The sequence below is a fragment of the Lipotes vexillifer genome, unplaced genomic scaffold (assembly GCF_000442215.2).
Source record: "Lipotes vexillifer unplaced genomic scaffold, Lipotes_vexillifer_v1.1 scaffold469, whole genome shotgun sequence".
Taxonomy (NCBI): Eukaryota; Metazoa; Chordata; class Mammalia; order Artiodactyla; family Lipotidae; genus Lipotes; species Lipotes vexillifer.
Window position 1 is genome coordinate 3,816,322 of NW_006788006.1, and position 23,656 is coordinate 3,839,977.

At 55.2% G+C, this 23,656-nt stretch overlaps 3 protein-coding genes across 3 annotated transcripts in view; 2 read left to right on the plus strand and 1 right to left on the minus strand.

The window, feature by feature from the left end:
• The window catches only part of RFXANK (regulatory factor X associated ankyrin containing protein), a 4,245-nt gene extending 319 nt beyond the window's left edge, over window positions 1–3,926 (plus strand). The window contains exons 2-9 of the mRNA XM_007461086.1: window positions 1–59; window positions 1,298–1,381; window positions 1,522–1,587; window positions 1,850–1,950; window positions 2,130–2,255; window positions 2,663–2,729; window positions 3,141–3,221; window positions 3,856–3,926. Coding sequence (XP_007461148.1) covers window positions 1–59; window positions 1,298–1,381; window positions 1,522–1,587; window positions 1,850–1,950; window positions 2,130–2,255; window positions 2,663–2,729; window positions 3,141–3,221; window positions 3,856–3,926 — 655 coding nt within the window. The remainder of the gene's footprint in view (window positions 60–1,297; window positions 1,382–1,521; window positions 1,588–1,849; window positions 1,951–2,129; window positions 2,256–2,662; window positions 2,730–3,140; window positions 3,222–3,855) is intronic.
• Window positions 3,589–5,672, minus strand: NR2C2AP (nuclear receptor 2C2 associated protein). The gene is made up of 5 exons (XM_007461085.1): window positions 5,265–5,672; window positions 4,981–5,071; window positions 4,650–4,755; window positions 4,510–4,577; window positions 3,589–4,255 (listed from the first exon to the last, which is right to left on the minus strand). The coding sequence occupies exons 1-5, from the start codon at window positions 5,300–5,302 to the stop codon at window positions 4,136–4,138; spliced, it is 423 nt and encodes a 140-aa protein (XP_007461147.1). The 5' UTR covers window positions 5,303–5,672; the 3' UTR covers window positions 3,589–4,135.
• A 5,559-nt stretch (window positions 5,673–11,231) lies between these two features.
• NCAN (neurocan) overlaps window positions 11,232–23,656 on the plus strand; it is a 25,695-nt gene continuing 13,270 nt past the window's right edge. Inside the window, exons 1-9 of the mRNA XM_007461087.1 lie at window positions 11,232–11,257; window positions 15,454–15,533; window positions 16,415–16,822; window positions 19,465–19,639; window positions 19,750–19,877; window positions 20,427–20,720; window positions 21,641–22,234; window positions 22,432–22,899; window positions 22,960–23,656. Of these exons, the coding sequence (XP_007461149.1) occupies window positions 15,461–15,533; window positions 16,415–16,822; window positions 19,465–19,639; window positions 19,750–19,877; window positions 20,427–20,720; window positions 21,641–22,234; window positions 22,432–22,899; window positions 22,960–23,656 (2,837 nt within the window). The 5' untranslated portion in view covers window positions 11,232–11,257; window positions 15,454–15,460. The remainder of the gene's footprint in view (window positions 11,258–15,453; window positions 15,534–16,414; window positions 16,823–19,464; window positions 19,640–19,749; window positions 19,878–20,426; window positions 20,721–21,640; window positions 22,235–22,431; window positions 22,900–22,959) is intronic.

Below are 23,656 nucleotides of genomic sequence, written 5' to 3' on the forward strand. Positions count from 1 at the left end.
TCCCTGCACCCCGGAGCCTGGGAATCCTGAACCAGATGCTGGTACCTCCTCACCTCAAGGTAGGATACTTACCCTGGACTCCTGCTTCTGGGATGCAAGAATGGTGGGATGTCAGGCCCAAGATGGGACTTCTGTCTTTGTGTCCTTGGATGTGTCTTCCATCTCCACCCTGTGAGGGGTTGCTTATTATTTTTTTTTAATTGTGGTAAAATTCACGTAACATAAAAGTTACCATTTTAACCAGAATTGCTTACAATTCAGTGGCAGTAAGTACATTCACAATGGTGTATAACTTCCACCTCTATGTAGTACTAGAACATTTCCATCACCCCCAGAGGAAACCCCAGACCCATTAGCAGTCACTCCCCATTCCCCTCCTCCAGCCCTTGGGAAGCAAAAATCTGCTTTCTGTTTCTATGGATTTGCCTGTTCCGGACATTTCATATAAACGGGTCCATACAACATGTGGCCCTTCCCGTTCTGGCTCCTTTCACTCAGCAAGATGTTTTCAAGGTTCATCCACACTGTATGGTGTGTCAGTGCTTCGTCCCTTTTATAGCTGAATGATATTCCACAGTATGGCTGGACCACATTTAGTTTATTCATTTATGCATTGATGGACATTTGGGTTGTTCCCCTTTTAGTGACTGAATAGTGCTGTTGTGAACATGCGTGTACAAGTTTTTGTCTGAACACATGATTTCAACTCTTTGGGGTCGATACCTAGGAGTGGAATTGCTGGGTCAGATGATAATTCTGTTTGGCTTATCAAGGACCCAAGGGTTTCTTTTGACTGGAATCCTTAAACATGTCTAACTCAGTTGCCCTGGGGCCTTTGTCCCTACCATTCCCTGTGTGAAATGCTCTTCCCACACCTCTCCCCAGGTTTCTTCAACTGGCCAAGCTCTCATTTGGTGTTACCTCCTTGGAGTGACCCTCCCTGACCATTTTCTTTAAAAGGGACTCACCCTCTGCCCTCCCTTCTTTCTACCCCCTTCCACCTGCTTTTCATTTCTCCTGAACACGTATTTTAACTTAAGCTCTCACTCTATTTCTCCATTTCTGTCTGACTCCCCAACTTGTCCATGGGCCCCTTGAGGGCAGGGACTGTCTCGTTTGTGCAGAATCTTTTCAGGGGTGGAGGAGAAATCCACACCCTGAGTATCTGGGAGGATGGAGTGAGTGAACAGTGGAGCCACGCACTGTCTCTGGTAGTTCCAAGCCCCCAGGGTCTGGTCTGAAGCCCAAGACATACTGGGGAATGAGGGGAAACTGAGGCCCTTTCTCTCTCTCCCAGCAGGCAGCTCCCTAAAGCACTCCACGACCCTCACCAACCGGCAGCGGGGGAATGAGGTATCAGCCCTGCCGGCCACCTTGGACTGTGAGTGGGACCCCGGTCCCCACGGGGGAGAGAAGTAGCGGGCTGGCAGGGGCTAAGAGGAGCAACTTAGGACAAGGAATAAACTGGGGCGTGGAGCTCAGATGGGACAGGTGAGGACTCTACCTCTCTCTGCCCCCCAGCCCTGTCCATCCACCAGCTCGCGGCCCAGGGGGAGCTGAGCCAACTGAAGGAGCATCTGAGGAAAGGTGTGTGCCCACGCTCGTGTGCCGGTGTGTCCGTGCCTGTGTGACCTCACATGCTGGTGGGTGCATGTGGCTGCTGACATGACCTGAGTCTCCACATGTGTACCTATGTCTGTACGTGTGTCTGAGCATGTCCGTGTGTGCATCCACATGTACGCTTCCCCGCCCCACATCTGACCCCAGCTGCCTGCCCTGCCCCCAATTCCGCAGCACTGGGGAGAGTGGGCAGGGGTGCATCCCAGTGGTACCACCCCCCTCCTGCCAGGAGACAACCTCATCAACAAGCCGGACGAGCGAGGCTTCACCCCCCTCATCTGGGCCTCCGCCTTTGGAGAGATCGAGACCGTCCGCTTCTTGCTTGAATGGGTGCGTCCCAGCCCGGCTGGGGGCTTCCTGGGGACTCGAGGGTGGGCCAGGGTCTCAGCTGAGTCTGCTGGTGCTGTGTCTGTAAGACGGAGCTAACATGGGGACCCCAAGATTGCAGGGGATGCACCCACCCCTCCTTTTGCCCCCCTTCTGTCACTGTCCCCCTCTGTTCCCCCCAGGGTGCTGACCCCCACATCCTGGCCAAAGAGCGGGAGAGCGCCCTGTCACTGGCCAGCACGGGTGGCTACACAGACATTGTAGGGCTGCTGCTGGAGCGCGATGTGGACATCAACATCTATGACTGGGTAAGGTGCCACCCACTGGCCCTGGGCACCTCACAGGGTACCAGGCTGGCTCTGGGCGCTAAGAACGCAACACAGACCCATCCCCACGCCTCATAGAGCTCCCAGTTCTTTTTGGGGGGGGGGTGGAGATAGCCGACACATAAACAGCTCAGGTATAGTGAATAACAAACACTATGTTGGCAGATACACAGACAGCTAGCTGCAAGAGCCCAGAGGCTGCCTGTAGAGCCAAGGGAAGTCAGGATGGGCTTCCTGGAAGAAGGGGCATCTAAGCTGAGGCCCAAAGGAGAAGCTAAATGGGCCTAGTGACAAGCAGAAGGAGGAACCATATTAAATTGGTGGGTGTGGGGTGTCGTGAGAATCTGGAAAAGATAGTGTTGCTTGCCCCCTACCCCTGTCCCTGACAGAATGGAGGGACACCACTTCTGTATGCTGTGCGTGGGAACCATGTGAAGTGCGTGGAGGCCTTGCTGGGTGAGTAGGAGTAGAGGCTAGCCTGAGGGGCCCTAGAGCCCCACCTGGCTCTGCAGGAATCCTGAGGGCCAGGGAAGGGTCTGAGCTCTGCTTGAACAGCTCTTGGGATGGGTGGCTGCTGCCTGCTTTGCCCAGAGGATTGATGTGGGGACAGGAGGTAGCAGGAATAGCACAGGGATCTGGCCAACTGGGTTGAGAACCCACACCCTGCGTGCCTCAGAGACCCTGGAGGTGCAGATTCTATTGGCCACGTTCATCAGAGAGGTCAGGCTTTTGTCCAAGACCACACAGCAACCAGCAGACCTGTGGCTGCACAGTGGGTAGTCACTGGATCTCCCGAGTCTCCGTGCCCCACCCGGGCTCCCGGTCCCCAGGCCCAGCCCTCTCTGCAGTGTCTGCTCTGCTTTGCAGCCCGAGGAGCTGATCTCACCACTGAGGCAGACTCTGGCTACACCCCAATGGACCTCGCCGTGGCCCTGGGATATAGGAAAGGTCAGCCCGAGGCACATGGGGCTAGTGACAGGGGCCATAATGGGGGGACATATAGGCACTGAGAGGCCCAAAGGAGGCCCCCTGGCAGGGTAAGGATACCAGCAGGGCCACAGTTCACATGGCCATGGAGCCCAGCCCCCTCCACGGCGAGAGGTGGGTATGAGTAGGGGCTGTAGGCAGACCCCAGTTTGACTCCCCACTTCAGAAAATGGGGGGATCCTAACAGAACTGACCCGCTGGGGTCATGTGGGGGTGTGTGGGAAATATCCCACTCCTTCCTTGAAGGAGTTTTATTCCATTTGAGACAAGTAATTCCTCACAGTCCCTCTCATCTTTTCATAAAAGTTCCAATTTGACAATTTTGTTTGGTAAGGAATGTTTTTATAATTCTGAAAACCTCCAAAAATGCATCTTTACAAACTCAGGGGAAATAGAGGTTCCTATGAGGGGGGCCTCTGTCTTCCCAGCTGTGCTCTGGCAAGGGCTTGGATTTCCCTGTGTATGAAATGGGTCCTCCATCCAGGTCCCAGGGCTGAGGCCCCTGTTCTTACCCTGAGGGGAAGGTACAGGTTGGCCTGTGCCTCTGCAGCCGCTGTTCAGTTCATGGCCCACCTTTTCCCTGTTCTGTTTCCAGTGCAACAGGTGATCGAGAACCACATCCTTAAACTCTTCCAGAGCAACCTGGTGCCCGCCACCCCTGAGTGAACACCGTCTGCCAGGGACTCAGACACTCAGGGAACAAAATGGTTGACCCAGAGCTGGGGGAACCCAGAACTGGCTTCAAAGGCAGCTCCTGGACAGACGGTGGGAGGGGGCCCTTTCCAAGAGGAACCAATAAACCTTCTGTGCAGAACTTGAAGGATTTCACTGTGCTTCCCGGAGAACTTCCTGGAGGAGGCAGCCACCCAGTGGCCTCACACCTTCTTCTCCCCTAGCACCCGCAGGTGGTAGATGACCACTCGGCCAAAGAAATCAGTGGCGTCCTCAAATGTCACTTTCAGCCGGTCCACCTCAGCAGATGGCACAGGGAAAGTGTAAGCAGGGCAGTCAAGGGAAACAGATGCCTTATCTTTTCCCACCCACCAGCCCAAGCTCAGGTACTACAAATGTGCTGGGTGACCCAGCACACTGTGGGTCCCTCTGAAACTCTAACACAGAACAGATTATCATCAGCCCATTTCACAGGTGAAGCAATGGAGACCCAGAGGCCAGTTGCTCGAGGTCACATGCCAGGGCCCACAGTTTTCAGATGCACAGACCACCCCACCCAGAGGCTGAGGCAGGATATCTGAAGCGAGTTGTTGTCCTCAGGATAAAAGTCCACAATCTTGCTAAGAGCCTCACTCCCCTGAGAACCTGCAGCAGAGAAAGGAGCAGTGAGGCCAGCGTACCCCCTCTAATCCCCCATCTTCCAGGGCCTTCCAGTACCTTCGAGGCGGCCCTGGCGACTGGAAAAGCCCCCCTGGAACTGGATCTGCAGCTGGGAGACACAGATGCGCTGGGGAAACTCCAGTATTACCCACTGGGAGGGGCCCTGGAAGCAGAGAAATAGAGGTCCATGGTCACTCCAGACTCAGAGCCCAGCTGTGCCTCTCTCTGATTCACAGAGTCCATGGTGGGTGGGGAGCACAGTGAACACGGGTTCCCTCCCTGGCCAACCTAACTGCCCAGCTGGGGTGCACCCAAATTCTCAGGGTGCCCTAGACCCCTGATTCTAATTCACACTAGGGGTAGAGGATCCAGGGAGAGGGTGTATCACCTGGTCCGAGTTCCAGCAGGTCTCCTCGTCCTGGTCGAACAGATGCTTCTTTCCAAACTGCCGAGTGTTACGATTCAGCACCGAACTCACCCTAGAGGCAACCAGAATCGGCGTGTGGAGAGGTGCTGAGCCCTGCGGCGAGGGCCCGCCCACTACTGGGCCCACCCCTCCCTCGCCACCGGTTCCCCCATTTCTGTCCACTAGGGAGGGACTATCCCAGGCCAGCGGCCCCGTCCCCTACTGCCCGCCGCCATTCACACCCCACCCCTGCCCGGGGCTCTCACCTGCTCACTGTCTCTGGACAAACCAAAGAGTGGGTCATCTCGGTTCCACAAGGCCTCGCAGGACTAAGAGCTGGGCTCAGTCCGGGTTCAAATCCCGGCCGCCAAAGCGCGACCTTGTTCACGCTCAGAGTCTCAGAGTCTTCACGTCCTCACCTGTAGCACGGCACAAGAACAGTCACTGCCCCGTCACTCCAGTCCTAAATGTCGCCTTGACCACCCCCTTGCCAGAAAAATTTGGAGTTTCGGGGACACTGCCGATGACCCGAGGCCAAGCCTTTCACAGTGGGTCCAAGGAAGGGAAACGGGTTTCCTGTGGGTTTCGGGAGCAGTCGCTCCCTCTCGGTGCCTCAGTTTCTCTGCAAACAGCTTGGGAAACCAACATCAGTTCCCGGAACCGCGTGAACACCGCGCAGGCGCAGAGTGCCTCCGGCTCGCCCAGCCCCCGCTCCCGGGGCGCGGTTTAGTTTGAGCCACGCCCCCTCAGCGCCCGCCTCTTAAAAGGTCCTCGTCCAGTGATTGCCTATCCCTCGGAGCTGGAGGAAAAAGGCCGGTATCTAAAGCAATTGTGTGTCCACTGTGTACGGGAGCTGTCCTTTGGTGCCCGCGGGTATAGAGCCCTAGTTTTGGTGTCCGAGAGCCTTCTTATAATGATGTCTTCCTACCGGCAGAATGAAGTCGGCCGAATTCATTCTCTGATTGCAGTTGCCGCCAGGGAACCCCTGCATTTCACTGCCTACCAGAGGCCAAAGGAAGAGTTAAGGAAGAGGCTACGATGGTGCGAGTACTGTACTGGAAGTTTTTATCAGCCTCGCGTGTCCCCACTGGGACACAGGAGGCCCGGTTTCCAAATCTGTCTTCTTAGTAAATGCTGCCTGGGACAGGCTTCTTGGACGAGGGGTAATGTGAGGTGGGTTTTGAAGAATGAAGAGGAGTTTGCCAAACCGGATTATACAAAACCTCAGATACACGGCTAAAGGTTTGGTTCTCTGATTCACTAAACAACTGCCACTCCCTACTGCCCAGCCCTGTGCTGAGTGATTCTGAGGACTGTGAGAGGCCTCAGTTCCAGCCCCATATCTGAAGATCTCCCAATCTGGGGAAGACAGAACTAGACACATACACTCAGAGACCCATGGGGCCAGGGCTGAGCCAGGGGGAGAGATAGGGCTAGGGAAGCAGGGGGTCTACCTGGAGGGAGGGCTTCCTGGGAGAGGGGATATTGTCCTGCACTTTAATGGGTGGGCAGGAATTCACCAGGGTGAGAAAAATTGGGGGGCGGCGGGGGCAGACAGGGTGAACAGCATAAGCAAAGGCCTAGTTGGATGAAAGACCATGAATTTGAATAAAATATGTGGAGCCAGATCCTGCTGGGCCTAAAGCAGTCACGGAAGGTGTTTGAGAAAGGGCAGCACACCCATCCAATCTGCATGAATGGAGGGTTCTGAGACAGAGCAGCCACTGGCAGGAGGCTGCAGTTCCTGGCTTTAACTGAATGGTCTGGGATCCAGTCCCTTTCTTCAAGGGCTAGGGGAATGGTCCTCCTGGCATCCTACTAGTGTCTGCCCAAGTCCACACCAGGAGTGGAGGCTGGCTGGGAAACTGGGACACCAGCGGAAGGGCCGCCCCATCAGCCCCTGCCTGCCAGGACTTGCTGCATTCAGTCATGGCCTGGTGCCATCCAGACCTGGCTCTGCTGGTCTCAGGGCCGGGGCTGGGGTGTCAAAAAACACCTCCCTACCCCTAGAGGAATTTGGGAAGAGCATGGACCCTGGAGGGCCCAGATCCTGTTCTAATCCTGGTTGGGCCACTCACTCATTGGCTGTGTGATCTTGGACAAATATGTTGACCTCTCTGAGCCTCAGTTTCCCCATCTGTGAAATGGAGGGAAATCTATAGGACTGCTGGAGAATTCAGTGGGCTCTGCAGACTGACACATAACAACAGTGGCTGACATTTGTTGAGAGCCTACCCTGTGTTTAACTTGAAGCCACGTTTGTCTCCATCCACAGGATCATTAAATCTGCTGTTCTGGTCTCTGTCACTCCCATTTTACAGCTGAGGATACGGCCACTCAGCCACTTGGCAGCCAAGGTTCCCCAGGGAGGATATGCATGGCCCCAGGGCCCCCCTTGCCACTCCTGGTCTTGGCATGGAGCCACCTTGCCCACTGGGATAAAGCCAGCTTGTACCCCCTTCCCGCCTCCTCACCCCACCGGTGCCTGGTCATGAAAGAGCCTCCTGTTTCTCCAGGGAATTAGCAAATCTAAGCTCCCAGCAGGGCAGCCAAAAGTGGTCCATTCATTTGCCTTAGTGAGAAGAGACTAGGCACTCCCTCCTCCCTCACCCCAGGGGATGGGGCAGAGGGAGGTCAGGAAGAGCCAGGAGCTGTAACTCTGGTTGGCTGAGGGAAACTGAAGCAAAGAAGTCATTTGGCTAAGGTCACCGAGGGGAACCAGGATATAAACCCCAGTCTGACTCTGAAGCTCTCTCCAGAGCTCACTCTCTCCACTGAGCTGAGCTGTGCATTTTTCAGGAGAGGACTTGGAGGCTCAGAGAGGGTCAGGGATTTGCTGAAGTCACACAGCAAGTATGGGTCAGCAGGGACTCTCTCTGGAGAGGCAGCCACACTCATGGCAGAAAACAGGTCCCACTTCCCATGAGTTTGTCATCCCGGAGTAGGGCAGGGAAAAGCCCTCAGATTGCTTCAGGCCTCAGTTCCCCCTGGGGAATAAGTGTAATGGTTGCCCCAAGACTCCAGCCTGGAGGGTCTGTGGGATGGGGGTGATGGAGTCCTCTGGGCTGGCAGCCCCTCTGTGGGGCAGGTCCGGGTCTGATTTATCCACCGGGGCCTGCATGAGTACCACAGGGCCCAGCTCAGAGTAAACGGATGCTCACTCGTTTCCAACTGGACTTGTTGGTCCTGGCAGGGGGCAAGCCTGGGAGCCTGGAAGCCTGGGGAAGTGGAGATGACAATAGGCATGAGAGAGGTCGGCCAAGCATGAAGGGATTGAGCTGAGTTTACGTGAGAACACCTAGGGCCACGACTGGCCGACTGGCCATGCTGAGTATTGAGCATGAGTGGCTGTGCTGTGAGCATGGCCCCGGGGGGACTGTCTCCATGTTGGTGACTTGGTGTCAAGTGATCATGGTTGGCTGCTGGCTGTCTGTAGGTAATGCCACGGCTGTAAACATAGTAGGGTGTAAACAACATGGGGCAAATGTGGGCTGTTTGTGGCTGCCAGGAAGGCTAAGTTTCGGTGGGTGTGCACAGCAATGGGTGTGTTTGAGTGTGAAGGGACTAGGTGCAGCTGGGCTCACAGCTGTGAGTTTGGTTGTGCAGCAGACATGACTTATGTATGGCCAGTGTGACTTATACGTGGCCTGGCTGGGTATGGTTGTATATGAGCTGCCTGTGCTGTCACTGTCTCTGGCATATGGCTTTGTATCAGTGGTTATTGGTAACATTGTATGTGACAGGAGTGAATATGGTTGCATGTGCCCTGTCAGTACGTCCCCTTGGGTGTGTGAAAAGCACTTCGGGGGACACTGTCCATCCCTGATTCCCAGATGTCCTGGAGGGTCTTGCCTCCTTGCTCCTGTTCTGGCTCACAAGCCCCCGCCCCTGCTCCCTCCCCGCACTCGCAGCAGCCCCTGGCCCAGGCCCCAGTGTAGAGGAGACAGAGAGAGCACTCAGGGCTGGAGGAGGGGGGTGGTTGGCCCATTCCCAGTGCAGGCCTATAAATAGCTCTTTGAGCCCGGCAGATTCCCAGGCAAGGTTGCCTCATTCAAGCCCCCAGCAACAGCCTGCTCCCGGGCTCCAGGCCAGCCCCTCTAAGCTCAGCCCTGGCACCAGCCAGGGGAGCCAGGGGGTGGGGGAGTGAAAGGGTGGGCGGAGTCAGGATGGGGATCAACTTGGTTCTGAAGCCACAGACCTGGACTCCCACTTGGCCCCTACCCATACTCTGCAACCTCAAGTGCATGTCCTATCTCCCCGAGCCTCAGTTTTCCCATAGCAGCCCCCAGCTTGTGTGTTTACTTCCCATTTCATTCTCCCAGCAACCCTGTGAGGAGGTTACTCTTAACTATCCCTGTTTTCGACAGGGAAACTGAGGCACAGAAAGACGAAATGACTGGCCCAGAGTTACACCACTGTTAGGAGTTGCAGAGAGGGTTTTGGTTTTTTGGAGTTTTTTGTTTGTTTGTTTTTGCCATGCCACACGGCTTGCAGGATCTCAGTTCCCCAACCAGGGATTGAATCCTGGCCACAGCAGTGAAAGTGCCGAATCCTAATCACTAGACCCCCAGGGAACTCCCCAGAGAGGGGTTTTGAACTGTGGACTTGTGAGGCCAAGTTGCAGCTCCCACACACGTCACCCAGATCCCTGTCCGCACAGCCTGTCACCTGCAGACACTTATATCAGTGTGATCCCCGACCCCCATCCCTCCTCTGTGATGAGAAGTTGGACAGTGAGCATAGTTCCCCATTGTGCCACTTTGACCCCTATGGCCACCACTAGCCCACCCCTGGAACAGCAGTCTGACACAGACCTTCCAGGGCAACCTTGCTCCCCTGGGGTCTTCATCCTTCACTCATTCTCACCCCTTTTTTGGTAATCTTGCCGAAATCATCTAGTTTCCTGTTTGTCTGTCCCCCCACCAGACTGAAACCCACCCTCAGAGATGCACACACACACATACACACAGATGCAGGACACTGGTGGAGTGAACAGACCCTCCGACTACCACAGCCCATTCTCAGTGCTGAGAAACTAAGACCCTGGGAAGGAAGGCCAGCTGGGTAGAGGGCTGATTTCTTTAAGTATTTGTTGTCCTTCATTTCCATTTTTCATTGTGGTAAAATACACAGAACATAAAATTTACCATTTGAAAGTGTACAATTAGTGGCATTAACTATACTCACATTATTGTGCAGCCATCACCACTATCTAGTTCTAGAACATTTCCATCACCCTAAAAGGAAACCCTGTACCCATTTGCAATCACTCCCCGTCCCCCCTCCCCCAAGCCCCTGGTAATCACTAATCTACTCTCTGCCTTTGTATTTGTCTGTTCTGAACACTTCATATAAATGGACTCATACGGTGACTTTTTGTGTCTGGCTTCTTTCACTCAGCATAACGTTTTCAAAATTCATCTATGTTGTAACATATATTAGTACTTCTTTCCTTTTTATGGCTGAATAATATTCTATTGTAGACCTTTTAAGATCAGGGGTCTCCCTGCAAAGACACGCACATGCTGCCTGCTCAAAGCAAAAGTATTTCTGTAACAACTGTACCCGGTCCACAGCAGGTGCTCCACAGAAGTTAACTAGATAAGGGAATGAATGAATGAATGAATGATAGTTCTAGCTGGCGCGGGCAGAAACAGCTCTGGGTGTGACACACCTGGGCTCTGACTCTGCAAGTCTCTTACCAGCTGTGTGAACCAGGGAGCTTTCTGTCCTCTCTGAGCCTCAGCTGCCTCTCTATACATGGTGTAAAACAGTAACTGTAGCCAAAACTGCCTCAAGTGTGAACCTGCCGAGTCAGGCAGACCAGGGTTGGAATTCCAGCTCAGTCCTTCCCCTCTGCGTGACCTTGGGAGAGACTTCGTCTCCCTGGGGTCTCAGTTTCCCCATCTGTAAGATGGAGCAGGCCCCACTGCGGGGCGTCTGGGGACACTTAACGTGGCACCTGGGGTGAAGTGAATGGGAGGAAGTCAGGAATAGTCTTCCCTGGGGTGGGGTGAGTGGTCGTAGGAATAGGGAGGGGGTTTGAGGCAGAGGGAACACCCTCCCTCGCGCAGTTGGAGGCGTTGGGCTGACGGGAGCGCATGCGCAGAGCAGCCCCGCGGCCCCTTTATAAGCGCTGAGGCGGCGCTGGGGCGAGCGGAGCACAGGGCTCAAGGGTGGACCCGGCGCGGATTGAGCGCAGCCAGAGCGTCCTTTGTGCCGGTTGACCGCCCCGGGATGCGTCCGAGCTAGGAGCCAGGTGGGGGTCCATCGTGGGGAGGGGGCCGCGTTGAGGGGGAGGTCCTTGAAAATAGAAACGCAGCCCGAGATTGGGGAGGGGGGATCAGAGAGAAGCCCCCAGAATGGGGAGGGGGTTTAGAGGGGGAGGGAAGCCCCGGGTTGGGGAGGGAACCTACACTGGGAGAGGGCTTGGGAATGTTAAGGGGATTCGGATTTGGGAGCAAGGTTGTCTGGGGAATTCGGAGACGACCCCGCGATGGGGAAGGGGCCGGGCTGGGGGTGGGTCTTAGAATTGGGGAAGCACTGGGAACCAAGGCTAGGGAAGGGGCACCCCGAGTTTAGAGAGAAAAGGGGGACATCCACACGTTGTGTGTGGGACTCTGGAACAGGGCACCCCGTGTCTGAGCTGAGACACCCCAAGATTTTAAGTGGAGATTCCCAATTTGCAGATGAATGCAGAATTCCAGGCTGGACTGCAGCAGGGAGGAGGCCCCCAGACCAGCCTGAGCCCAATGGACGGGGTCTGCCCTAAGAGTAAAACCCCAATAGGGAAGGAGTGCCCTGCAGTCTCCCTGTCTTTTTGGCTCAAGTCTTGTCACCACATCTTGACTCAGGGACGAGGCTCTGGGGGCTCCATCCCAAGGTGCTCCCTGTTGTTCCCTGGGACTTGGAGTTGGGGTGCTGTCCCTTCTCCCAGGGAGCACGTTGTGTCTCCGAGGTTAATGCTAGTTGAGAGCCTCTTAAAGCCCCCAGTTGTGGATCCCACGGACCCGTAAAGAGCACCCAATCTCTAGGGGGGAGCCACCCCAGTACTTCCACATCTGGCCACATCCTCACAGCCAGACACAGATCCTTGCCCCACGCCTTCCGTTCCATCTGGCCACATGGATGCATGTGGAAGTCCTGGCTTGGCTTGGGGGCACAGGCGCTGGGAAGGAGGGGGCTAGGACCCCAGGCCCAGCCTGGGCAGGAGCAATCCCCATCCCTGTTCCTCTTTGTTCCTCTCAGCAGCATTAATGGGAGACAGCCAGGCTGAGGAGAGGGTTGGCGCTGGGCCCCAGCGGGGGATGTGGGGCAAGGGCCGGGAGTGAGGGCTGGGCAGACCATGGGACCCCAAACCCCGGCAGCCTCGTTGGCTTGTGGACGTTTCCAAACAGAAGGCATCCCCCAGGAGGTAGGGACTTTGTGTGTGTGTGTGTGTGTGTCTACCCCGTACTGGGAGAAGGCGTGCGCTTATGGGGGGACCGGGGGTCCTCTGTGACTCTAATGTGACCAAGGTTGTGTTTTTGTCAGGAAACTTGTGCTGGGGGCCACTTCACCAGGCAAAATGATGTGTGCCCACCAGTCACCAAAGCCACAATTTATCCAGCCTGGTCTGTGCCAGGGGCTGGCAGCTACGTGAGTGAGTGTGTGTGAGGAACTGTGTCTGACAGAGTGGCCTCATCGAGGGGTTTATGTGGGGAGCCTGAGACTGTGGGTGTGTGTCTTTGTGCAGAAGACGTGCTGCCTGGCTTGTAAGTGCCCATATTGTCTCTCTTTGTTAATGTCACTGTGAATCTGTGAGTGTGTGTGTCTCCTAGGCTCTGAGCCTAGAGTGTGTGGCTGTGTATGTGTCCCGTGTGTGCAGCAAGGGTCCTCTCCATGTGATTGGCAGCGTGGACCCTGAGTGGGTGAGTGTGAGATGTGGTCTGTGTACAGAGTTGGGGAGCTAATGGAGAGACATTGACAGGGGTTCAGGTCTCCAAGGGACAACCTGGGATGATTTAGTGAGCCCAGTTTCCTTTCTTCTCCAAGGAGTTCCATGCTCGAGCCCATGCACACAAATACGCTCTGACTCCAAGGCCAGTAACACATACACACGTGTGCTCATAGCCCTTGCTGTGGGGTACTTGAACCCACACATCCAGAGACTACACTGGGTCCCCTACGCCCCACCCAGTGCATATTGCTGCTGTGGACCCTCGTACATGTTCACACACCACAGGGGGCAACCTCATGGATATCCTTGCCTGGATGCACACCCAGGCACAAACACACAAAAATGCCTACTGGCAAACTCACCCTCACTCAGTGGCTTGAGACAGGAGGTGGATGTGAGGGAGGAGGAGACACACGCGCGCTCACGCGTGCGCGCACACACTCTCTCTCTCTCTCCCCTCCTGGGCCACCCCTCCCACAAAGCCCCACAGGCCCCTACTTGCATATGTATGAGGCTCATGCATTATCAATGAGGGGACAAGCCCCAGACAGCTGTGTAAATGCTCACCTCTTGTGGCCCTGGGGAAGAGGTATTTGAAGAGAAGGGGTGTGGGTGTGTGAGGTGCAACTGGAGGGGATGGAGTGTGTGTGGGAGGGTGTGGGGGGGAGTGCAACTGAACCTTTGTGTGTCACCTTGTTGGACCACCATTGCATATTTGAGTGTGTACACAAGGCTTTGTGTATAAGAAGCTGTTGTTTAAGTGAACATTTCTTGGACTTGACAAGTCTTAGCTCATTCCATTCTCACAGGTCTTCACAAGTCTTAGCTCATTCCATTCTCACAATAACACTCTGAAGTATGTGCTGGTTGATCCCCATTTTACAGGTGGGAAAACTGAGGCACAGAGTGATGAAGCAGCTGTCTAGGATCATGCAACATGTAGGGAGTAGAGGCAGGGTTTGAAGCCAAGTCATGTGGATATAGTCTGAGCTCTTAACCATACAGAGTATGTGTACACGTGCATGAGAATTCTCTGAACTTGCCCCCTCCTAAAACTCTCTTGGGGTAGGTGCAGCCCAGAGTCCTGCCCCACCCTCTAATACCCATCCAGGCCTTGGACAGCCATCAGGGGACCCCACCCCGCTCAGGGTTCCGAGGGGGAGAAATGAGGACAGCCCGGGATGGAGGCAGAGGTTGCTGAGGTTTACAAGTCGGTAGTTAGGGGCACCGTCCCAGAAGCTGGCCTCTGCCCTGCTGTGCAGTCCCAGGAAAACCGCTCACCCTCTCTGGACCCCGAGATGCTGCCCTAAGATGGCAAGAAGGAGACCAAGGGGGTGGGTAGTGCCACTGCGTTGCCGCCCCAGTGTTCAGCACCACGGACAGGTCCCCGGCCTGCCTCCCTAAGGTGGGGCCAGCTGCCCCCCACAGGACCCTATTCTGCACTCCATCCACACTGGCTATTCTTTTCTCAGGAGGAGGGTGCAAGGGCTGGGTTTGCAGGTGATGTTCTAACTTCCCATCTGCCCCCACCTTCCGAGCCCCCCCAGAGGCGGAAGGGGAGGGGGGTTCCAGAGGGTTGGGATGCACCACCACCCCAGGGTTTCTAGTCTCTGGAAGAATGTGAGGTTTGGGAGGGCACTGCTGTATCCCAGTGTTTGGAATGGGCCTTGCTTACAGGTAGTGCTCACTATTTGTCCACTTTGTGCTCATGTGCCACAACCCCTGTAGGAGTCTAGACCCACAACTGGAGTTTCTCTGTGGACCTAGAAGGCATCTTCACCAGTCAGTATGAATTCGGGGGGAGGATGGGGTGGGCGAGGGCGAGGTCCCTTCCTCCAGCTGGGACTTGGCAGCTCTTCAAAAATCCCAGAAACCAGGAATAGAATCTTGGCGACAACCAAATTCTGGAATTGAAGCTGAGAATCGTGTCAGTCAGCAAACCCAGATTACAGGCTAGCTTGGAGTCCAGTCTGCTGCCAGAACTGGGGACCCCAGGCAGACTAGGACTGGCTGCTGCTCTCTAGGAGCCCCCAATTTGATTTGGGACTTTGATCTTGGCTATGTTAAAGTCAATAATAATAATAGCAGCTGAAATTTACTCCTTCATGCCAGGCAGTTCTCAGCATTTTATATGTATTGACTATATTGACTCATCTATCCCTTCCCACTACCTCATATTATCCCCATCTGACCTGCAAAGAAACTGAGGCACAGAGAAGCTAAGCTACTTGCTCAAGGTCACCTAGCAAGGAACAGGCAAAAGACAACCCCAGGTTTGATTCCCTCCAGCATCCATGCTCTGACCATAGGACTTCACTGCTCAGATTCTGAAGTCAGTTGGTCCTGGGTTCGGATTCTGGCTCAGCTCTGGCTTTCTGACTGTGTGACCTTGAGTGGCACACTGGCCGCTCTGAGCCCCAGTTTCCAGATCTACAGAGTGGGAGGAATTGGTGCTTTCATGCCAACTGTCTAGGAGGGTTGTACTCACCCCTTCCTTCCTCTCCATCTTGTTTCAGGTCCAGGATGGGGGCCATGTCTGTCTGGGTCTCAGGCCTCCTGATTCTCCAGATGCTGCTCTTTGTGGCTGGGGAACAGGGTGAGTTGGCTTGTGGGGTGGGAGAGGTTGGGGTCTGGAGAATTGACAAGATGGGGCAGCTTTTTAACTTGAGAGCCTTCTCCTGCTGGTTCTCTGGCTTGGTCTGGAGAATAAAATGAGAATAGATGAAAAAAGTCTTTGAACAGTCAAAAGCGAACAAGACACCTGAGAGGTTATTTTTAGTCATTGCCAGCGGAGACTAGAGTTTCCCGCCTCTCACTGTTTTGCTGAGATGAGCTGAAGAGAGAGAGAAAAAAAAGAGGGAGAGAGAATAGTATGAAGATTGATTAGTGATGCCTGCCTGGGTGGGACAATAGAAATAAAGGTCTGTGTGCCTCTCCCTGGCATCTCCCCAGTAGCGGTCAAAAGCCCAGACTTTAGCAATGCCTCCTGATTTGCTCTGTGGCCTTACGCAATTATAATGATGTCTCTGAGCCTCGATTTCCTCAACTCCCCCAAAAGAGGATGAGACACGGCTACCTCTGCAGATGGTTATGAAAATCAAATGAGCTGATTGCTATTTATAAAGTGCCTGTTATACAGAAGGTACTCCACAAACACTGTTTCTCTTCCAGTGGCTGCCTATCACTTAACTTTTGGGGAAACCATGGCTCAGAGCAGAATAGTGACTTTCCCATGGACACATAGTGAGTCAGTGACACTGAGAGTTAAATCCCTGGCCTCCAGGGTCTGGACTTTGAGAGGAGGCAGAACTATGAAGGGATTCGACCCCATTACCCCTCTTCTGCTCACAGATTGGGTTGCAGGTCACAGATCTGTGTACGACATTGTGATGTTGTGTAGGCAACCTAACCTCTCTGGCCTTAGCCAGAGGGTCCTGGCTTCTCAGTCAGGCCCTCTCTCCACCTTCTCCACCCCAGGCACACAGGACGCCACTGCTGCTGCCACTGCCGAGAAGGGGCTCCACATGCAGAAGGTGGGGTCTGGGTCAGTGCGGGCTGCGCTGGCAGAGCTGGTGGCCCTGCCCTGTCTCTTCACCCTGTGGCCACGGCCAGGTGCAGCCCGAGAAGCCCCTCGGATCAAGTGGACCAAGGTGCGGACTGCATCAGGCCAACGGCAGGACTTGCCCATCCTAGTGGCCAAGGACAACGTGGTTCGAGTGGCCAAGGGCTGGCAGGGACGCGTGTCACTACCTGCCTACCCCTGGCACCGGGTCAACGCCACGTTGCTACTGGGGCCACTGAGGGCCAGCGACTCCGGGCTCTACCGCTGCCAGGTGGTGAGGGGCATCGAGGATGAGCAGGACCTGGTGCCCCTGGAAGTGACGGGTCAGTTGGGGGAAGGGGAGGGGCCGAGGCTGGGATGGGGAAGCCCATCCACTGAATGTCACCTTAGAAATTACTCCCTGGGGAATTCCCTGGTGGTCCAGTGGTTAGGACTCTGCACTTCTACTGCCAAGGGCCCAGGTTTGATCCGTGGTCAAGGAGCTAAGATCCCACAAGCAAAAAAAAAAAAAAAAAAAAAAAAAAAAAAAAAAAAAAAAAACCCCCCCAGAGGGGGTGGTCCAGTGGTTAGGACTCTGCACTTCTACTGCCAAGGGCCCAGGTTTGATCCGTGGTCAAGGAGCTAAGATCCCACAAGCAAAAAAAAAAAAAAAAGAAAAGAAAAGAAAAGAAAAAGAAATCACTCCCTGAACAGTGATTTGCTTTCAGTTCTTCCGATAAAGTCAGGAAGAAAGTCTCCATGGGTACGCCTCTCTCTTTAACATCTCTCTCCTTCTCTTTTAGCTAAGAGAGAGCAGCCTCTGGCTCAGTCTCTTATGGACCACAGCATTTCATAGGATTTCATAACCTTGTTTTAAGTCCATTTCATGGTTACCTGCTTTCACATAAGGCAAAGAATATTGGCTTTCTATTTAAAATAGGAATACAAATTTCCTTTTAAAATAAATATATGTTTTTAAAAAGTGAAGTTCTTTTTAAAAAATGGATTGAAAATATAGATTAAGTAAATAAGTCATCAGTGTAACCATTTCCTATATTAAATTGTTTCTGTTGAAATAGTCAGTGTAGTTTCTGTTTTCCTAACCAATCAAGATGAACAAGACCAAAAAATTTTTTTTTAATTATTAAAGCAAAGTCCTAGGACAAGGCATGGCACACAGAAGATGATCAATTGATATTTGACGAATGAATCAATGAATGGATTTGTGGGGTTTTTTGGCTGCATACTGGGTCTTCATTGCTGCGTGTGGGCCCTCTCTAGTTGCAGCGAGCGGGGGCTACTCTTAGTTGCGGTGTGCGGGCTTCTCATTGCGGTGGCCTCTCGTTGCAGAGCATGGGCTCCAGTAGTTGTGCCTGTGGGCTCAGTAGTTGTGGCTCGCAGGCTCCATAGCACAGGCTCAGTAGTTGTGGCGCACGGGCTTAGTTGCTCCAAGACATGTGGGATCTTCCTGCACCAGGGCTTGAACCCGTGTCCCCTGCATTGGCGGGTGTATTCTTAACCACTGCCCCACCAGGGAAGCCCAATGAATGGATTGTTGTGTGGAGAATATCCTGTGGACTCCTACTGGGAAGTCAATTTCCCTTAACCTATGTTGGCCATGAGCAAAGTCCCTGCACCCTCTGTTCTGGAGCACAGTCTTTGCCCAGCCAACAGTGTCTCACTGCATATTTTATGGGGTCAACCAATCATCCCCTTTCCAAGGCATTGTTCTCAAAACTGATAAACCTCAAAGAAAACTGATAAGTCGTGAAAGAAGAGAATTCTACCTCTGGGTTTGGTTAGTTCGTTCATTCAGCCAAACATTTATTGAGTAGCTACTACATGCCAGCCTGGTGCTGGAGACATAGCCATGAGTGAGACACAGCTGCTGCCTTCTGGGAGCTCTTAGTTTGATAAAATGGAGCAAAATGTTTAATACCTTTGTTTTGCTCAGCCATTTCTCTCATCCCTAAATCAGAATTTGAGTCACAGTGAGCTTATTGATGCTTCATGTCCTGGCTTACATGTCACCTCCCCCAGGAAGCCTTCGGTGACTCCATTTCTAAGCTGGGCAAGAACCACATTTGGGGGCTTCCCTGGTGGCGCAGTGGTTAAGAATCTGCCTGCCAATGCAGGGGACACGGGTTTGAGCCCTGGTCTGGGAAGATCCCACATGCCGCGGAGCAACTAAGCCTGTGTGCTACAACTACTGAGCTTGTGCTCTAGACCCCACGTGCCACAGCTACTGAAGCCTGCACACCTAGAGCCCATGCTCCACAACAACAGAAGCCACTGCAATGAGAAGCCCGTGCACCGCAACGAAGAGTAGCCCCTGCTCGCCACGGCTAGAGAAAGCCCACGTACAGCAACAAAGACCCAATGCAGCCAAAAATAAATAAATAAAATTTTTTTAAAAACCCACCACATTTGATCACCCATTGCTGCCTTTGCTTCCCCTCTGTATGCATGTACTTAATTCCTAAAAGGCAGAATCTCTCTCTCACTCTTCTGCATGCCTCCTGTCACCTCCAGAGCCTAACCCTAGGCATGAAGAGTGCTATCTTTGGAGTCAGATCTTTCTGGATATAACTTCTGGCTCTCCCTTATACAGGTTACGTGGCCTTAGACCTGTCCCTCAACCTTTCTGCGCCTTAGTTTGCTCCTCTGGAAATGGGGATAATCATAGGGTTGTTGTAAGATTTCAATGAGATAATGCTTATAAATGCTTTTTACATAGCAAATATTTAACAAATTCTAGCCCTTTATGGCCATTGCTATCATTTCCTCGTCTGTAAAATGGGGGCATATCAGTCTCACCCCCCATCATCACCCTAGCACTATGCCTGTTGCTGAGTGAACAGACATGGTACAGGGCAGTGCAGGGCAGCAGGTCTGTTATTATCAGACTGGGGGGGGGGGCATCCTTCAAGAGCGAGGTCTGTTCTTGAAGATTACAGCATAAATCATCCTGGATGTTTCCCCATAGGTGTTGTGTTCCACTACCGAGCAGCCCAGGATCGCTACTCGCTGACCTTCGCTGAGGCCCAGGAGGCCTGCCGTCTCAACTCAGCCACCATTGCAGCCCCGCGGCACCTGCAGGCTGCCTTCGAGGATGGCTTTGACAACTGTGATGCCGGGTGGCTCTCTGACCGCACTGTTCGGTGAGGGGGTACACAGGGTAGGGAGATGGAGAGCTAGCCCCTGGAGAAAGATGGTCCTTGGGGGCCCCAGGAGCACACATCTGAGAGGGACCCCCACCTTGTCTTGTCAGGTATCCTATCACCCAGTCCCGTCCTGGTTGCTATGGTGACCGTAGCAGCCTTCCAGGGGTGAGGAACTATGGGAGGCGAGACCCACGGGAACTCTACGATGTGTATTGCTTTGCCCGTGAGCTGGGGGGTAAGTCTGGGGCTGGCAGAACACCCCCTTCCCTGAGCCCCATTACCTCCCTAACCCCCATCCTTCCCTAAGTCCTTCCTAGCTCTCCTAAGTTTCATCCCTCTCTAAACCTGCAGCCAAGATCTGAGCCCACCTGTTCCCTGAGCCTTCCTCCACCCCTTGAGCCCCTCTCCTCTGTGCCCCTTCCCTCTCTCTGAGCCTCTTCCCTCTCTGAAGCCTTGTCCCCTTCTCTGAGTCTCTCCCCCTTCCTGCCCCCCTCCCTCTTCCTACTTCCCTCCTCACTGAGCCCCCCTCACCAAGGCCCTCCCTCTCTCTGAAGCTCAACTCGTTAAGGGGCCTGAGTTACCTCACTTGAAAAAGAAAGTGAAGCCCCCTCTTAGCACTGCATGAGAGGTAACGACAGTGATGTTCTGGCGATGGGGGCACGCAGCTGCGGCTGCCGCAACCCAGATCCAGCCAGATCAGGGCTCTTTGGGGTGGGACCCCCTTCCCGGGCTCCGTGGGAGGGTTCTTGGGGCCCCCCTGACCTTCTCCCGCGCCTTCCCGCAGGCGAGGTCTTCTACGTAGGTCTGGCCCGCCGCCTGACACTGGCCGGCGCGCGGGCCCAGTGCCGCCGCCAGGGCGCCGTGCTGGCCTCGGTAGGACAGCTGCACCTGGCCTGGCATGAGGGCCTGGACCAGTGCGACCCGGGCTGGCTGGCCGACGGCAGCGTGCGCTACCCGATCCAGACGCCGCGCCGGCGCTGCGGGGGCCCAGTCCCGGGCGTGCGCACCGTCTATAGCTTCGCCAACCGCACCCGCTTCCCGGCGCCGGGAGAGCGCTACGACGCCTACTGCTTCCGAGGTGCGCGTGAGGCCACGCCCTTTGAGTGTGCGTCCCCGGGTGGCCACGCCCCAAGGGCATGCACCTTGATACCGGCCGCGCCCCCGGGAGCTTGGCTTTCTAGTAGTGGTGGAGGCCAGGCAGGCCAGGCAGAGACACAAGAAAACTTGCTGCGCGGTGAGCCGCGCCCGCAGGGAAAGGTCGTACCCCTGAGACAAGCTTTCCGTAGGAGCCCCGCCTTAGAGGAGGACGAGCCCCAGAGAAGACCAAGCTCTGGGAGGAAGTCCTGTTTAGTGGGTGGGCTATGTCTCCTGAGATCTCTGAGAGACACGCCGCTGGATGGAGCAGTTCTCACCTGGAGCCTTGCCCATGAGCACCCACTGGGGAGGAAGTGATGCCTCAACTAGCCATGACCCCTGAGCAAGGCCACACCCCAGGGATGGGACAAGGGATGGCCTTCACCCTTGGGGTGGGGCCACACCCTCAGAAGCTGCAAACCTCAAGTCCAAGGAGCTGAGTCTTATGTGTAAGGCGGGGCGGGGGTGGGGGGGGGCGGAGAATCTCTTCGTAGGAAGGCCATGCCCATTAGGCGCTTTCTCTTCCGTGGGAGGAGCCACGGCCCAGGTCTGACCTGCCCCCCTGAGAGCTGGCCACTGCTCAGCTTCACGCACCAGCCAAGCTGTCTCTTGACCCTTTACTGTGACCAGTTGACTCTGACCTTGACAGTGGACCCCAGCCTGAACAGTGAGGATGATAACTTTGTGCCTCTGTCTCTCAGTCAGGGGGGATCCCAGAAACAACCCAGAGGGACAGAGGAGCTCAGAGAGACAGAGATGCATAGAAGACCTCTGCTGTAGCATGCTGGAATGTGGCTAGACTTCAGGCAGAACTTCCCAGCCAGCCCCTGGGCCTAACACAGCCTCTTCTGCTTTCTCCCCCAGCTCATCACCCTACATCACAACATGGAAACCCAGACACCCCGTCGTCTGGGGATGAGGGGGAGATTCTGTCAGCAGAAGGGCCCCCCGCCCAAGAACTGGAGCCCAGCCTGGAGGAGGAGGTAGTCACCCCAGACTTCCAGGAGCCTCTGGTGTCCAGTGGGGAAGAAGAGCCTCTGATCTTGGCAGAGAAGCAGGAGTCTCGAGAGACCCCCAGTCCTGCCACTGGGGGCCTCACACTAGCCTCAAGGCCTGCTCTGGAGGCTGAGGAGGTGTGGCTGAGCACGGTGTCCCCCGCCCCCAGCAACGTGGAGGCAGGCACTGCGGTGGGCAGGCACACAGAGGCAACCCCAGCCAGCCCCATGCCCAGGAGGAGGGGGCGCTTTAAAGGGTTGAACGGGCGCCACTTCCAGCAACAGGAACCCCAGCAAGGGCTGAAGGGCGTGCTCCAGGCCAGCGTCCAGCCCCCCACCCCAGAGGTTGCTGGGAATTTCGTGGAGCCTCCCCTGGCCACAGGAGCCACTGACGCCTTGGGGAGTGGCCGGAGCCAAAGCCCCTGGGCTGTGCTGACCAATGAGGTGGATGTGCCTGGAGCTGGTGAGTGGGGTCCGAGAGGGAGATGGGACCTGCCTGGGGATGTAAGGGGGACAGGGGAGGGGGCTCCGAATCACAGTCGGGTCCCCTGGCCTCACCAAGCCTCAGAAGACCCCTCTTCCTCAGGCCTGGAGCCAAGGAGACAATCAACAGAGGAAGCTGCTGAGAGTTAATTATAATTACTGTTGATATTGTTTCAGGTTCCCCTGGTGGCAGGAGCCCCCCAGAGCCCTGGCTGTGGCCCCCAACCATGGTCCCACCTATCACCCTTGGCCTGGAACTAGAGGAAGCCAAGGGCCCCAGTGTGAGGCCAGCCACCCCCGACCTGCCCTGGTCCTCCTCGGAGGCCACTGCCTTGGCTCCCAACCCCTTGAAGGGCCCCAGCACTGCCCGCTGGGAGGCTTCTCCCACAGTCATTTCTCCAGACCTCCCTGTCATGGCCATGCTTCGTGGCCCCAAACTGTGGCTCCTGTCACATCCTACGCCCCTCCCCACCGATGCCAGTGAGGTAAAGGGGTATAGTGAAGCCATGGCCGCTGCCCCACCCTCCCCTGCTTCGGAGATCGAGGCTAGACCCCAGGATCCCATCCATCCAGAAGTATATTCCCTGCCCTCCTCCTCGGGCCTGACGGGACAAGGTGGAGAGGCCACATCCCTGACACTCAGCAGCCACGGAGAAGGAAGTCCTACAGCTCCTTTGCAGGCAGCCACAGACACACAAGCTGGAGCTGGTCCTAACTCCTTCAGAGCAGACTTCGGAAAAATTGTGGGGACCAGCCCTACTGGGCTCAGCAAAGCTGAGCACCCCAGATCCAACCCACAGGCTTCTGTGGGTGGGAATGTGGTGGCAGCCGTCACTCCCACTGAGACTGCCACTGAGCCCATGGGAGCCAGAGGCGTCTTGGGGTCTGAGTCTGGGGTCTTCAACACAGCAGAGAGCCCCACTTCCAGCTTGCAGGCCAACATGGATGAGGCACAGGGCATGTGGCTGTCACTGCACAGTGAAGGGCTAGACCCCCATTCCCCATCTGCGCCCTTGGGGGTCCCTAGGGTCTCCTTGATGCCCAAGGTCACCCCGCGTTTGGAGCCTTCGGCTGCTACAGACGGAGGAGCCACAGTGGGTCCCATGAATTCCATGGCCACACTAGACACCAGCGGTGCTGGTGGGAATTGGGAACCTGGATCCCACGTGGTTGAGGGAGCTGAAAGCCCCACCTTGAACCCTGAAATGGCTGTGGATACAAGTGCGGTCATGTCCCTCACGTCCCTGGACCTGGGGGACAAGGTTGGGGTCCTGGCCATGTCCACAATGGCCTCCTCAAACTCCCAACCCCATCCAGAGCCGGAGGGCCAGATGGTGACCCAGGGCACCCTGAGAGGCTTGGAGCCTCCACATGAGGGCAGCCCCTCAGGGGAGCCCGCTCT

Bases quoted from the DNA above. Each gene is read 5' to 3' on its own strand.
- NR2C2AP (XM_007461085.1), bottom strand. From the start codon at position 5,302: ATGACCCACTCTTTGGTTTGTCCAGAGACAGTGAGCAG. The intron at 4,756-4,980 runs GTGATACACCCT...CTCTGCTTCCAG, and splicing joins CCTGCTGGAACTCGGACCAG to GGCCCCTCCCAGTGGGTAAT. The intron at 4,578-4,649 runs GTACTGGAAGGC...TCTCTGCTGCAG, and splicing joins TCGCCAGGGCCGCCTCGAAG to GTTCTCAGGGGAGTGAGGCT.